General features: G+C 38.0%; 2 protein-coding genes across 4 annotated transcripts in view; both read right to left on the reverse strand.

Moving 5' to 3' along the window:
* Positions 1–8,339: 8,339 nt before the first annotated feature.
* Positions 8,340–15,221, reverse strand: LOC121400386 (ribosomal protein S6 kinase alpha-5-like). The gene is made up of 7 exons (XM_041583300.1): positions 15,207–15,221; positions 12,015–12,179; positions 11,527–11,618; positions 11,326–11,388; positions 10,678–10,782; positions 9,435–9,627; positions 8,340–8,357 (listed from the first exon to the last, which is right to left on the reverse strand). Exons 2-7 carry the CDS (start codon positions 12,174–12,176, stop codon positions 8,340–8,342), a joined length of 633 nt encoding a protein of 210 aa, XP_041439234.1. The 5' UTR covers positions 12,177–12,179; positions 15,207–15,221.
* A 3-nt stretch (positions 15,222–15,224) lies between these two features.
* Positions 15,225–15,865, reverse strand: part of LOC121400439 (DNA polymerase alpha catalytic subunit-like) — a 110,374-nt gene continuing 109,733 nt past the window's right edge. For all 3 annotated transcript variants that reach the window (XM_041583546.1, XM_041583547.1, XM_041583548.1), the window contains one exon: positions 15,225–15,311. The gene's annotated coding sequence lies outside the window, so the exon portion shown is untranslated. The remainder of the gene's footprint in view (positions 15,312–15,865) is intronic.

Genomic DNA, 15,865 nt, shown 5'->3' on the forward strand with positions numbered 1-15,865 from the left:
TAATGAAGCAATAAAATTTCTTAATGAATCAGATGCAAGTTGAGTTTAGGATTGGCTACACCAGGGTTGACTTTGACGTTAGTCGGCCAGCTTAAATATATTGCAATTATATGGACAAACAATCCCTGCTTGTTTAAAGGTAAGGCATTTTTAGTAGCTAGGCAACCAACTTTTCAATGTCCTAATATATTGGATAATGGATTGAGTTCTTGGTTTGGAGAGGAGTCAACATGGGGTCAAGGGCATGTAATGGGTTAATAGGTGGGCGGTAATATGTAGAGTTAATGCAAACAGCGGAAATGAAGCGGTCTATATATGTATAGTAATAATGCACTTATTTCACTTTTACAGGTGTGACTGGGAGCAACTCCAGCAAGCAATATAAAAGTTTATTCCCCATGTTGCACCAATGTTTTATTTTTCTTCTTACTGCTGGATCAATTTCAACTCCATGGCTTGACTAGTGTCTAAGAAACACTAACTGTATTCTACAAATGTTACGTGTACCTTATTAGGAGCATTTCTGGAAGTTAAAAATTGCATCTGGTGTTGTAGTTTGTGATATCACTAGAGGGGTGCCGCTAATGGCTTGTGATTGGCCAAAGATTTAAAAAAATTGACCAGTCACAGGCCACTAGCTATGCCCACCCCCAGCCCTCCCCTCTAGTGATATCACAGACTATAATAAAGTCTGCACAGTGGCTACAGATTTGCAGGAAACACTGGGAAACTGCCCACAGTGCTGCATTTTTATTTGTTCCTAAGGCCATATTTTCTAGATTATTGGTGGAAATAAAGGGCTTAGACATGAATATATGAAATGGTGCTAATTTATGGTCTAGTACGTGTTAAGATTGATTTTAGATTTAGAAAGGTAGAAATCCTACTTGATCAATGATAAAATCTTTTGCAAGAAAGAGAAGTTTAGTTAAATATTTATAGTTTGTGATGTTACTAGAGAGGTGCCAACAGTTAACTGTGATTGGCCAAAAACTGACAAATGTCCAATCACAGCCCACTAGTCCACCCCCATCCCTCCTCTCTAGTGATATCACAGATTATGATATAGTGAACAAGTTAAAGTGCTGCAAAAAATTATTTTAATTTCACAACTGCTCATTTGTATGGCTGATTTTGATATCGTTTTCTGGGCCAATGGCAGGGTGATGGGCACCCATACTTTTTTTTCACAGGTTGTGGGGAAATGTCAGTTATTTTTTTTCTTTTTAGATCAATTTCAATGGCAAGGCCTAATCGTTTAAGAAACATTATATTTATCTGATTACTTATACTGTCTCTGATAAAGCCATTTTCCAGGTACATTTGAATGCTTGTTTCATTTTGAATCTGAATTTTTATGGGTCTGGTAACATAGTAACATATCTTTACCTTCTGGATTGCTGTTTTACAACATTTAGTATAGTGATTATACAGTATAGTTAAATGCAGCTTCTGTTCCCACAGACTTGTAGTTTTTAAATGCTTTTCTCTTTATTCCTATTAACTTCTTTATTTCTATATTAAGCCACATAGGGTGTTTCTTGGTGTTTCTACATTTACTTCTTAAGGGAATAAATTGAGAATAGTAACTATTTAATATAATTTTGAATGCCAACCATTGTTGTTCTGTGTTTTTAGCAGAAAACTATGCCCCAATCTATGCTCTGCAAGGCACTACAATTAGCTTTTCTGAAATTCAGGGTTTTCGTTGTCCCAATGTATATTTGTTTTTTTGCACCAGACATTCAATGAGACATTATGGTCACTATTACCCAGGGGTTCAAATACTTACACATTTGCTTTATGTTCTGGGTCATTAGAGATCACTAGATCCAGTATAGCATTTGGTCTGGTTGGCTCCTCAACAACCTGATTGACTCAATATTTTTAATATCCGGAGCATGTCTGGAAGTTAAGAATTCTACCTGATAAATCATAAGTTTTTCATAAGAATAAAATGTAATGTTGTTTGAGATATCACTAGAGGGGTACCACTGGTGGCTTGTGATTGGCCATAGATTTTAAAATAAATTGACCCGTCACTCGACCAGTAGCTATGACCTACCCCCAGCCCTCCCCCTCTAGTGGATATCACAGACCACAATAAAGTATGCACACTGGCTACAGATTTGCAGGAAACACTGGGAAACTGCCTGCCAGTGATGCATTTTTATTTGTTCCTATGGCCATATTTTCCTAGATGTGAAATAAGTTTTTATGTTTAAACAATAAGTGATATGTTTTATGTTTTAAAAGGGACAAGTCACCAACTACTTTTTAATTCATTGAGAGATATACCCCTCTCTCTGCCCTTATTCTATGGAGAAATTTAAAATGGAAAATTTAGGCTAGGTCCATTAAAATGGGACTCGAGAAGCCAATTTTATCAGGCAGTATTTAAAAAGTTTTTGTTTTCTTTACCTCTAAAGCTGGTATTATGGTGATAATTAAGGGTCTAGCTGAGTATCTGAATAAGATTACTTTTTAGCTTAAAAGTTAACTGTTTGGGAAGTTACTTTAAAACTTGGTTGCGGGTTTGTGTATCAATAGAGGGACGCCACTAGTGCATTGTGATTGGCCAAAAATTGATAAATGACCACTCACAACCCACTAGCTTTGCCCACCCCATCCCTTCCCTCTAGTGAGATCACAGACCTTGTTAAACGAAATGCTGGGAATCAATCCAGCAATTTCAGCTCTTAAAGTTACCAGGAGTGACTTTTTGCTTCCCCTGGCTTCTTTGAGGATGCTTTATAAGTTTTCTGTTTGCTTACTGGCCTGAGTGGATCCATTTGAATGAATACCCCTGTTTTAAGTATATTCTGGCTTGCTTAAAGTGTGGGGTATAAGCAGCAGGGCTCTGAGCATTATACTGTAAGCCTTATATACTTTTTCTATTTTTGTGTTTTTTTTAAATATATTGCTATATTAAGAAAAATACCTTAATAAATACCTATTCTGTATCTATGTTAAACTACATAGTGTGACTTCACTGTTTCAATTTAATTTATTATGGATCTATTTGTGCAAGTTAATAAGCTTCCTATTATTATAATTATTATTATCAGGGGCTTTTTTTGCAGTTATAAATCCCATTTTGTCTTCTTAAAGATTTTGTTAACAAGGGGGTCTAACCAAACCATTAGAGAAAGCACAGAGACATTGCAAAGGAAGAAATTTAGAATGGAAAATGTGGCTAGGTCTTTGTGTTGGTGATGAATATAGGATTAAAGCTACATTAAAATGGGACTCGAGAAGCCAATTTTTATCAAAGCAGTATTAAAAAAGTGTTTGTTTCTCTACCTTAAATGCTGTATTATGGTGCTAATTAAGGCTAAGGCCACACTAGGCGATAGCGCCGCGATTTGACTCGCGGCGACTTTTCGCCGCGACTTTTAAGCAGCAATCGCTGGGGAAACTTTTGCGCTGGCGTCTATGGGGAATCGCGAAAAATCGCCAGCGTAAAAACACACGCGATCTTTTTTCTACTGTCGCTCGAAATTGCCTCGCTAGGCGATTTCGAGCGACAATAGAAAAAAGATCGCCGCGTGTGTTTTTACGCTTGCGATTCCCCATAGACGCCAGCGCAAAAGTTTCCCAGCGATTGCGGCTGAAAAGTAGTCGCGCGAGTCAAATCGCGGCGCTATCGCCTAGTGTGGCCTTAGCCTAAGGGTCTAGCTGAGTATCTGATAAGATTACTTTTAGCTTAAAAGTTAACTGTTTGGGAAGTTACGTTAAAACTTGGTTGCGGTTTGTTGTATCAATAGAGGGACGCCACTAGTGCATTGTGATTGGCCAAAAATTGATAAATGACCACTCACAACCCACTAGCTATGCCCACCCCCATCCCTTCCCTCTAGTGAGATCACAGACCTTGTTAAAAGAAATGCTGGGAATCAATCCAGCAATTTCAGCTCTTAAAGTTACCAGGAGTGAATATTTGCTTCCCCTGGTTTTTTTGAGGATGCTTTATAAATTTTATGTTTGCTTCATGGCCTGAGTGGATCCATTTGAATGAATACCCCTGTTTTTAAAATTGTGGGGTATAAGCACCAGGACTGTGTGCATTATACTTTTAGCCTTATATACTTTTTCTATTTTATGCTTTTTTAAATATTTTACTAATATTAAGAAAACAACCTTAATAAATATCGATTCTTTATCTATGTTAAATTACATACAGTGCCTTCACTGTTTTAATTTAATTTATATTGGTTCTAGTTGGGCAAGTTAATAAGCTTCCTATTATTATCAGGGGCTTGTTTTGCACTTATAAATCCCATTTTGTCTTATTTAGAAAGTAAAGAGAAAGTACAGAGGCTACATTGGAAAGTAGAGATAAAACCATAACTGGGAAAAGGAGGAAAAGGTTTTCTTTTTCTTTTTTAAACCTAAAACAAAATAAAAAATAGCCCCCGGGCTACCTTGGTCTTACTTACCTTATCCACAGTGCTACAAACCTGCACCAAATGAGTCAGTTATTATGCGTGTTGAGAAGCCAGCTGTGGAAAAGAAAGGAGTTGAGTTGTCATCTTGTTTCAGGTTTTTATAATTTACATCAGATGTTATATAGATAATAGAAAAATCTATAGCTATTTATCTTTATTGCCTGCAATGAATAGTCGAGATGGGGTGGCCAGGATTGGGTTCAACTACAGTTATTATTCCTTTTTTCCAGGGAGTGTAGAATCTAAGCCTCTGATACACAAGTACCAGTGTGCATGAACTAGTAGATTCTAAGTTTGATTTATGGAGTGCCACATCTTGGCTGGCAACCAGAGTGGTAATGCAAGTAAGTAACAATTACAAAAGTCACTCATAGACAAATGTCGCATAAATAGTAACATCTCCCATTGGTTGTTTGGAGGAATGACATACTTTACCCAATATCACTGGGATGGATCTTGTGACAGAGCAAATCACCAATACATATACAGTAAAAAAAAAAACAGTCTGTATCCCTGATTAATGGTCTTTGCACTGGGAATATCTAGGCAGGGGTACCTCTGCGAGCTCAAGTGTTGGCAGTTGGCATCTAACCATGAGGCCCAAATATTATCGAAATTTTGTAGGAGAGCCTCGAGCTACATATGTTAGTTTTATAAGTGGTAAGGTTTTCTTCACCAGTGTTATCCAGTCTAAACAATTTCGGTGACTCAGAACTCATGCATTTATTTAATGGGCAATTATTTTTTTCGGCATAAAACAGGATTGCTCTCATTAGTTTCCTTGAATTAGACCGGGGAAGGAGATCCCTCCAACTACTCCCAGGGAGACACACTTCTGGAGACCTTAAACCCTTTGGCAAGCCAACTGCTCAGGATCCAGTATCTGCTGCATGTGGCAGACATTACCCACACCACTGATGCAATAAAGGCCCACGTTTTGCCAGCTTGACATTTTGGGCACTCAGCAGCTATTTGGACATCTCCCCCATAATTTTCAAGCTTAAGTGGAGTAATATACACTTGGTGGAAGAATTTTAAATTGTATGGATCGTATCCCTAGTGGCCAATTAGGAAAATCATATATATGATCAGTCACTTCTTTCCCATTGTTCCTCCCCAAGCGCTCAGGAACCACCTTAATCCATTTAAGTTTTGCTTTTGCAAAGGGGTAGGTGTAGTTGGAGGCAGCAATTTATATAGCTGAGAGAGCAACTTTTCAGTCTTGGGCTCCCAGAGCCTATCCTCCCATATGGTTGTGCCCATTTCCAGTTTGAGGGAACAAAAATTGTGACTGAAAGGCATTGCGTAACTGCAGATACCTAAAAAACTGTAAACTATGGTTTTCCTATTTTTTTTTCCAGCACTTCAAATTGGGGGAAAATTCCATCTGCTGTTAATCAGATAATCATTTTACTCCTATCTGGGACCATTATAGAAGTCAGGAAGATCAAGAACTGCTGGAGATTAGAGTTCCTCCAAATGGGCATATGCGGGAAGGTAGTATTATTGACACTTGACTTCTGTTTCATTACTATATCCCATACTCTGATAGGGGTGCTAAGTACCTCCGGTAAGACTGGCATGTCTTTCATGACCTATATGGCGCGTTACGTAGGGCCTCTAGTGATCCCATAATATTTCCGTGTAAGGCTGTTAGAGATTATCAGGGTCTGGATTGAACCAATTATGCACATATGTTAATTCGTCCTGCAAAATAATAGTGCTGCATATTAGTAAAGCCAGCCCACCCGTGTGATACGAGACTGTTAGAGTGTCCCATCCGACTCGAGGGGATTTATTTGCCCAGACAAATGATCTTATTTCACTATTAAGTTTAGTAAAGAAGCGTTTGTCAACATTATCAGAGCATTTTGGAGTGGGTAAAGGGGAATTTCGGGAGGGTAAATCATTTTACATAAGGTGATTCTGCCCCACAAACTAGTTAACGGAGCTTCATCCAGTGCATAGCATCATTCTTAAATTTGGCAACGATGGGGTCTTAGATTGATCTCGCAAAACTTGGATGTATCTCTGTAATCTCTATGCCTAGGTATCTGAATTGGAAAACCCAGTTGAGACCGTTTCTAGTATCCCCCTCTCTCGAATCTGCTAGGGAAAATAAATTGCTCTTTTGTCAGTTTACTCTGTGAATAAATTTACCTTTGTGCGAATTTAATATCGTTTTTGAGAACCCGAACACTTCCGTGAGTGGAAGAAGTTTTTGCGAATTTTATAGTTAGGGCCAGTGCGCAGTGAATGTAATAAAATTCTTACTGAAAAAGTTGTTATGTTTGCTCCAAAAGATAACGACACCTTCAAGCATTCTTCAAAGTGGACAATGCGCAAATAAATTTGCAATGCGCAATTAAAATTCACAATGTAATAACAGTTTAAGGAAGAGTATTACATTGGAAATGAGACTTTTTATTCTTATTTCTGCTAATTGGTTTGCGCTTTGCGGACTTTTTATTACATTCCACCACAGGTATGAAGAATGTAAGAAATGAAGTAGCAGAGTGATTCAGACAAGAAGATTTCTTTCCAGATTCCTCTAACACACCATTAAGTATCATGAGTATATTTTTCAGACTATACTTTTATATGGAATATATATATATATATATATATATATATATATAATATATATATATATATATATATAAATATCTACTATATATATATCATAAATATATATATATATCATTATATATACTAAATATAATAATATATATATATTATAATATATATATACTATATAAATGACCAACAGAGTTCATTAGCTATGTTCTAACCCCCTCCCCTGTGGGATACCACAGAACCACAAGAGAGTCTACCTGATAGCAGTGATTGCTCAGTGGGAAATACAGGGAGGGGCAGTCATAGAGCTCAAAAGAATTGTGTTTTTAGCACAGGAATATTTTCTACAATTTAATTCTTAAAATTAATATTCTTAACTAAACTATTGATGAAATAAAATGTTAGCCTACGTCAATACTTTACCTTGGTGATGGCACAATTACTTGTCTAGCCACTCGGATCTATGTAGGTGAATTCTTGTTCATGCCGAGTCTTTTCTGATTTTGTTTTCTGGGAAGGGAATGTTGCTGAGCATATCAATTTGTTTCTATAAGAAATGATAAAACTAACACAGTTATACAGTAATTATTACATTTGCCAAAGTGATAGGAAACATACTAATAGCATCATTACCAAGTTGTAACTAAGGCAAGGGATGAGCCCAAAGATGGCACCCGGGGTAAGGGGTATTTAATGAAATCTGAGGACAAGGGATAAATGTTACAGCCCAAACTCCAAATGGGGGAAACACTAATGATATAATGTGCCTCACCATGTTTGCTCTGACAGTGTTCACCAAGTGCCTACTCCCTGCATGGATGGCCATGCTGGGGCACATGCAGACTAAATTAAGTGTACCATTGACAGGACATTCTGCACATACGTCACCAGATTTCAGGTCACCTGCATGTCACCCCCACTGTGTAAGGGGAATTGTTACCTCTGCACTATTTATTTAAACCACCTGCAGTCCATAATAAAAAAAAACATGTGTACTGCCCCTGACCATTGATGTTTTTTGACTGTCTAATTAAATGTCTCACACAGTAAATTAAATCCATTTCAGAAAGGATCAGAACAAGATAGGAATTGCTTGAAAGGATAGGCAGAAATGCTACTAATCAAGTTGACTCTGAGTGCCGTGTATGTTCCGCGGGGGAGTGCTCAATGCTATTAAATTGCTGGAATCAGTTATGCACTTACAATTCTTGGTTTTAGAGGGGGCACCATGCTTCGTTCTTTTACTGTCCTCCCAATTAACTGATGAAAAATAATGGGTGGTCTGGGCATTGGCGTAGACTCCAAGGCGATGTTCTACCTTCGTCTCAAGAGCTAGAACATAAATAAATAAATAGTGTTTAAGAAATTGCAAATTAATGCTTAATAAGAAAATTAAATAATTCATAGCTAATGCTATGAATGGCCTTTCCAGGCAATCCAGATGATCAGTGTGTTGGATATTTTGATCAACACTGCAGATACTGATCTGTTGAAATGCATTTTAAAGGTTAAACATTATTTTTATATTAATTAGAGATCATCATTTCATACCCACAACTCATCTTTAGTAACTGCCAGCATCCAGTGCTTAAATCATGTAAGCCTCAAAAGAGAACCCTCTAGATTATAATACTACTATAGCTGTGCAATCATAATGGAATGTTTAATATAAACACTGTGGGAGGTTTAACAACCAAATAAAGTCAAAAGGAAAATGGCTCATTTGACACAGAGCAAAAGGTTTACATTAAATGGCAGCAACCATGTCAGGAATAGGATTCAAAATAGGTCCTAGTATTTTAGTACACTGAGGCTCAAAGAAGACCCCACAACCCACTAAACAGTGACTGTCTCTGGCATCTTACAGCAGCCCCACAGCATTAGCAAGAATACACAGATTGTCTGTCTGGGCCTGGGAGGCAGCAGATTATTGAGAAGACTAGAAGGGAAAGAGGCAGAGAGGAGTGTCAGATAAAGAAAGGAGTGGCATGTAACACAAATATGAGGCATGACATAAGTAGAAAAGAGACCAACACAACAGAAGACAGAGGCAGAGATGAGACCACCAGACATGCCAATATACTGAAAAGCAACAGTCATCATTCAGCAGAGAAATCTCCAGAACAATGCATAGTACAGCTATAAAAAACTATAATGGGAAGAAGACTTTGCTGTTAGATACAACACACCCATTTAAGACTGTGTCTGCATTATCGAGCCTCTGACCACCTCTTCTGGAGAACTATCTATATTAGCGGTCACAACTGTTCCTGCAAATTAAAGGTACCTTGAAACCATTAGACTTTGTTAAAAATAAATAGTGTTTTTGGTTAAAAAATCAATTCAGCAAATACAACAGCTTTTCTTTTACTAAATGTTCAATTAAAATTTCAGTGACTCTTTACTAACCTGTTGTATGAAGTCACGAAATTCAGGTGTAAGCGTTTCTGGATAATATGGCTCCGTGTTAGTGATGTTGTCCAGCTGTTCTTGAAAGGTTCCATTTGGTGAAAAGGGCAGCTTGCCAGTGGCCATTTCATAGACGACAACACCGAACGACCACCAGTCCGCTGATGAGTTTGTATGGAACGTCCTCCAAAACCTTGAAAAGATGGGATTATTCATCAAACAACAAGAAATACTCAAAGAATTCTTCATATTATTCCTGCCTTCATCTGTAACTCCTTAATAATGGGTTTTCTAACATTGCCATCCACGTTAAACAAAATTATTTTTGATTAAGTTTTTTTCCTGAAATAATGAGTACAGACAATTTAAGGACTGATTTATACAGATAGCTAGAGACCTAAAAGTCATAGCTTCTTAAGCTAGGAAATGCAGTGGGGGGGGGGGGGCAATTGAATAGTGAGTGCTGAGCTGTGTGGGGGGTGGGTGAACCAAGCAGTAGTTTGAGGTATTTTGTGTGCAGTCTGAGCTGTGGAGAGGGGGGAGAGTGATAAGCGTGGATGTCAAGAAGCATGCAACTGGGCCATGTAGTATTTGCATTGGGTGCCATTACTACTTTGTCCAGTCTGTGGCCTGTGAATCACTTCTCCCTGTTCTTACATGATATTTAAAGCAACATGTTATCAGTTATAACTAGGATTACGGGATGCTCATAAACTAAAGTAATACCACTATGGTATACACCCTCCCCCAACCCAGCATATGAGCAAAATGCATACAGCAGCTATGGGAATAAAAAAATAATATAAAACGGTGAGTAAATTATATTACAGGTATAGGATCCCTTATCCGGAAACCCGATATCCAAAAAGCTCCGAATTACGGAATGGCTATCTCCCATGGACTCCATTTTAGCCAAATAATCCAAATTTTTAAAAATGATTTCCTTTTTCTCTGTAATAATAAAACAGTAGCTTGTACTTGATCCCAACTAAGATATAATTAATACTTATTGGAAGCAAAACCAGCCTATTGGGGTTATTTAATGTCTAAATGAATTTCTAGTAGACTTAAGGCATGAAGACCCAAATTACGGAAAGATCCGTTATCTGGAAAACCCCAGGTCCCGAGCATTCTGGATAACAGGTCCCATACCTGTAAAATAAAAAAACAGGTCATGCCAATATCCCTTTAAAAACTATATTTCATACCTCAGGTGCCATATATCCCGATGCTCCTTCAGTACCCATGACAAGCCTTTGAGTCAAACTTTCTAGCCTGGGCAAAGCCAAAATCGGCGATCTGCACGTGTCCCTCTTCATCCAGTAAGATGTTTCTTGGCTCGAGGTCGCTGTAAACACATATGAGTTTTGGTATTAAATATAGGAAGTCAGAGAAAGTCAACTGGGAATGATAGGAGAAATGACAAGGGATCCTAACCCATTAACTGAACATGATGGAAAACAGAAATGAAATATAAGAACAGAAATTGAAGGAGAACAGAAAGATTGTGATTGAGTATGAAAAACAAGACATAAAAAGTAACATGGGTAAGACATAACTAAGAATACAGGAATAGACACAATAAAGCAAAATGAGGCTACAGGAGCCAAGATAAAGTGTATATGCCTGTGCAATTGTGTTATCATCATCTATTTAGATGACAGATGGCACCAGCAAGTTACACTTTGCCTTATCATAAAGTACCAATAATTTATTTGACTAATTTAAGCAACGGTACATGTGGGATGATCTGTATATTGACAGGTTTTTATTCACAATGGAGTTTGCAAGATGGGAGCTGAAATGAGCAGGATAAGACATGTTAAGGGTGTAGAAAATAGGCCCAGGAATAAATGAAATCAAAAGAGAGGAATTTGAGCAATGTTCTTACCGATGAATAATCCCATACTTATGCAGGTACTTCAAACCCAGGACAAGTTCCGCCGAATAAAACCTTTTAAAGAAAAAATTAAAAATCATTAGATTAAATATATATATATCCTGCCTCTTTTGGGGAATTCGGTGCTAGTGCGTCTACTGGCGCAAAGGAAACCTGGAGCTACCACCACGTCCAAAGAAATTTGTCACTTACTGTGCTTCCTGGCTGTTCATATATCGGTGACGTTTGATAAGCTTGTGCAGCGTTCCACCTCTGGCATACTCCAAGATGAACAACACGAGTGACTGGTTATAAAACAATAGGTACAAAATAGAATTGGATAGAGCAGAACAGAGGAATATCATTACCACAGACAAAGAGATATCATTTCAGATACCTATATATGCTCCTGTCAAACAGAGCAATTCAACGGAGCAGAGAAGCATGTTTATGTGTTAATTTATGTTGTTGGTGTCCATTTATTGTTACAAAAAATAAAAACACTTATAAAACTCATATTTAATGGATCCCACCCTCAACATACTTACTACCAGCGCCCATCCTGAGTACTGCTCAGATTTGCTTATGAGGTAACAGGGCTTTGCGAAATTGCAAATATATTAAATGAAATACTTTTGTCAGTGGTGTAAGTATTTGTAAGAAGTGGAAGAGAAGCCCTGTAGTAGTAATAATAGTAATACCTCAGTTTGGAAGATTGCATATGCCCGACTAAGAAATGGACATGTGTGACCTAACCGCAGTATTGTAGCCTCCATCTCGATATCATGGTAGTCTGTCTTCTTTTTCTTCTTTATTATCTTCACAGCGACGAGCTGGCTCTTGATGGTATAAGAAGCCAACATCACCTACAAAAGGAGCATTAAGGGAGTAATTGTTATTGAGTCCCTTGTAAGGACACAAACAAATCTGATATTATTGATGTGTTAAATGGACAAAAATGGACAACTCATAGAGATGATGTCTGAAAGTATAAACATTCTGAACCCCTAAAGAGAACATCTTTCAAAAAATTCACATAAAGCTGTGCAAGTCAGGATATAGGGATATGATGGTCAAGATAAAGGGTAAAATAGATGTTTTGCCTTAAAGGGGATCTATCGTGAAAATCAAATTCTCCAAATGGATAGTTGAGGTGGAAATAATAATATCTTTAAATATATTTCTTTAGCAGAAATGCTTACTTTTTTTGTAAAATGACATATTACTACATGCAATGAGGGTGCTTTCTCTGAGAGATAGTTCAAGCTACTGCTGAATGGGAGTGGCTTCTCACTAGCTATGATGTCACCTAGCAACTAGCAAAGTCCCACCCTCCTCCATGCTGAATAGCATCCTCACACCAACTGTTACTCTGGAAGCTCCTTGTGAGAAAAGTAAGGCTGTCAGGTCTGCACATTCTCTCAGTCAAGTACATCAAGTACCACCACAAAAAGGAGGGAGAGCCCCGAAGTGTTTTATTGTATTCTATTGGTGTAAAGTATTCTCTATCTGGGAAAGGTGATGGGAAGATCTGGCTGCTCTGATTCTGAAGTGCTTATTTTTTATTTCCTTTCCCAAATGTCCCATGTTTCGATGCTGCAGCCTTTTGGTTTGCATAGCTTCCATTAACCTAGGCACTATCTCTCCCTACTATACCTGCTATCCCACAGCCACACTCCCTTCCCAGAGACTATTATCCCACTGTTACTATAGGCACCATCTCTCCCTACTATACCTGCTATCCCACAGTCACACTCCCTTCCAGAAACTATTATCCACTGTTACTATAGACACCATCTCTCCCTACTATACCTGCTATCCCACAGTCACACTCCCTTCCCAGAGACTATTATCCCACTGTTACTATAGACACCAATCTCTCCCTACTATACCTGCTATCCCACAGTCACACTCCCTTCCCAGAGACTATTAACCACTGTTACTATAGGCACCATCTCTCCCTACTATACCTGCTATCCCACAGTCACACTCCCTTCCCAGAGACTATTAACCACTGTTACTATAGGCACCATCTCTCCCTACTATACCTGCTATCCCACAGTCACACTCCCTTCCCAGAGACTATTATCCCACTGTTACTATAGGCACCAACTCTCGCTACTATAGACTCCTCACTGAGGATGTTATCTCCACTTCTTATCTAGATGATGCTGAATATCTGTGAAGTCCCCTACTCAAGGCTCTAGCTACACAGCCTGCGTAACTGAGGTGCTGATTTTATTCCCCATAGTCTCTTGTTAACTACCGCTGTTGTTATTGGGGGGAGTCTAGGAGAGTATTTATTTTAGGTCTTCATTTTAATAGCCATCATTTTATTCCATCTCAAGAAGAAACTCTGCATGTAGCCTTAGATCCCTTTATATACCAAATTAAACCACAAACTACTGAATACATTTTATAATTCAACTTTGAAGGGTGCCCTGCTAATACTCTCTGTATACCCCGCTGATCATTTCAATATGCCCCTCTTATCCTGACCAAATGCGCCCCTGATCGCAATGGAATGCCCCACTCATGGCCTCTGAGTGCCCAGGGAAACCCTTTTCTAATTTGTTGCCTATATGAAACTACCCAATAAAAACTAAAAGACTTGTGCCTTTCACTGCCATCTTCTAAAAAGCGCTTACTCATATAGCTGTAAGCATTGGCACAGGTCTCTTTTAGTTGGCTATTGGGTAAAATATTTACATATAAAATACAATGGAGAAAAAACACAATTTATATATTTACCTTGCACAATTTTTTAAAAAGAGAGGCGCAATAAATGAGGATATGCCTGCAAGGAGAATGTGTTACGTGGGCCTAATGTCCCAAAAAAAATTGCAGGTGAAATACCTGTGCCGAGCCTAGCAACCAATAAAAAAGTAACCTACTCCTGTCAATCAAAACACGACCGTGACCTTGAGCTCAGTGGACTAATGATGCAGAGAGAATGCAGTGAGTCAGCTATAAATCTTTAGCTATTAAACTAAACATAACTTTTAATCAATCATATTTACAAAGTTGACTGTTTTTATGTGATCTACATTGTATTAAAATTGTATTTTTGTGATGGTTCCCCTTTAATTGCTACAAGACAAAGGAATGGACTAACAACTCTGATAAAGAAGTACTGCATGTGCCAGTAATACAGCTAGTAATTAGTTGCAATATGGTCACTAATGGACCAAGTAGTGGAAGCCTATGATAACTGTAAATGATAAGGATATTAGAAGTCACTGAGGGGTTGTTCTGTGACCATATAAAGGCACAAGGCTGCAGGCTGAGTTATACAGGGAACTCTGAGTATCACTCATGTATTATAAGGGATAATGTACCCCCTACTGTAAATGATAAGGATATTAGAAGTCACTGAGGGGTTGTTCTGTGACCATATAAAGGCACAAGGCTGCAGGCTGAATTATAAAGGGAACTCTGAGTATCACTCATGTATTATAAGGGATAATGTACCCCCTACTGTAAATAAGGATATTAGAAGTCACTGAGGGGTTGTTCTGTGACCATATAAAGGCACAAGGCTGCAGACTGAATTATACAGGGAACTCTGAGTATCACTCATGTATTATAAGGGATAATATACCCCCTACTGTAAATGATAAGGATATTAGAAGTCACTGAGGGGTTGTTCTGTGACCATATAAAGGCACAAGGCTGCAGGCTGAATTATACAGGGAACTCTGAGTATCACTCATGTATTATAAGGGATAATGTACCCCCTACTGTAAATGATAAGGATATTAGAAGTCACTGAGGGGTTGCTCTGTGACCATATAAAGGCACAAGGCTGCAGGCTGAGTTATACAGGGGAACTCTGAGCATCACTCATGGATTATAAGGGATAATGTACCCCCTACTGCCGATTATTCACTTACCTTGCCAAAGGAGCCCTTCCCAGCTTTTTATGAGCTGATAGTTGTTGATATTGAAGGGCGGCGGAGTTGTGTCGTCCACTCGATACCTCTTCTGTGCTCTTGTGTCTAGAGGAATAAAAAATATGAGATTTAAATTGTATTCCATAGATATACACTAGGGGAAGATTTAACAAGGGTGTAATTTCTAATTCGAGTTTTTTTAAGGCCAAAACTGTCAAATTCGACTAGGGAGTTATCCAAATTGGATTCAAGCTTTTTTAAATAGTCAAATTAAATTTTCGAGATTTATCATACTCTGATCCTTTAAGAACTCAAATTTGACTGTTTGCCACCTGAAACCTGTCAAATTGATGTATAAGTCAATGGGAGAGGCCCAAGGATCAATTTGGTGATGTTTGCAGCCTTCCTGACAATCAAGTTTTTTTTCGGAGAAAAAACTCGAATCGAGTTTTTAAAATTCAAATTAAATTCGATTCGAGTTTTTGGGTCAATCCCATTCAACCAAGTTTAGAAAATTAGATTTTGATAATAAATTTCGAGTTCATGGGAGTTTATGGAAGTTTTAAAAAAAACTTGCATGAATTTGAAAATCGACCCTTGATAAATGTGCCTCTAAGGGGTAGATTTATCAAAGTGTGATATTAGAGCTTAAACAGAAA

The sequence above is a fragment of the Xenopus laevis genome, chromosome 2S (assembly GCF_017654675.1).
Source record: "Xenopus laevis strain J_2021 chromosome 2S, Xenopus_laevis_v10.1, whole genome shotgun sequence".
Taxonomy (NCBI): domain Eukaryota; kingdom Metazoa; phylum Chordata; class Amphibia; order Anura; family Pipidae; genus Xenopus; species Xenopus laevis.

What these genes read in the sequence shown, in the direction of transcription:
- LOC121400386 (XM_041583300.1), bottom strand. Translation starts at nt 12,176, where the DNA reads ATGTTGGCTTCTTATACCATCAAGAGCCAGCTCGTCGCTGTGAAGATA. An exon ending in ATGCAATCTTCCAAACTGAG is followed by an intron (nt 11,619 to 12,014) that starts GTATTACTATTA and finishes TTTTATAACCAG; the next exon opens with TCACTCGTGTTGTTCATCTT. An exon ending in ATGAACAGCCAGGAAGCACA is followed by an intron (nt 11,389 to 11,526) that starts GTAAGTGACAAA and finishes TTTCTTTAAAAG; the next exon opens with GTTTTATTCGGCGGAACTTG.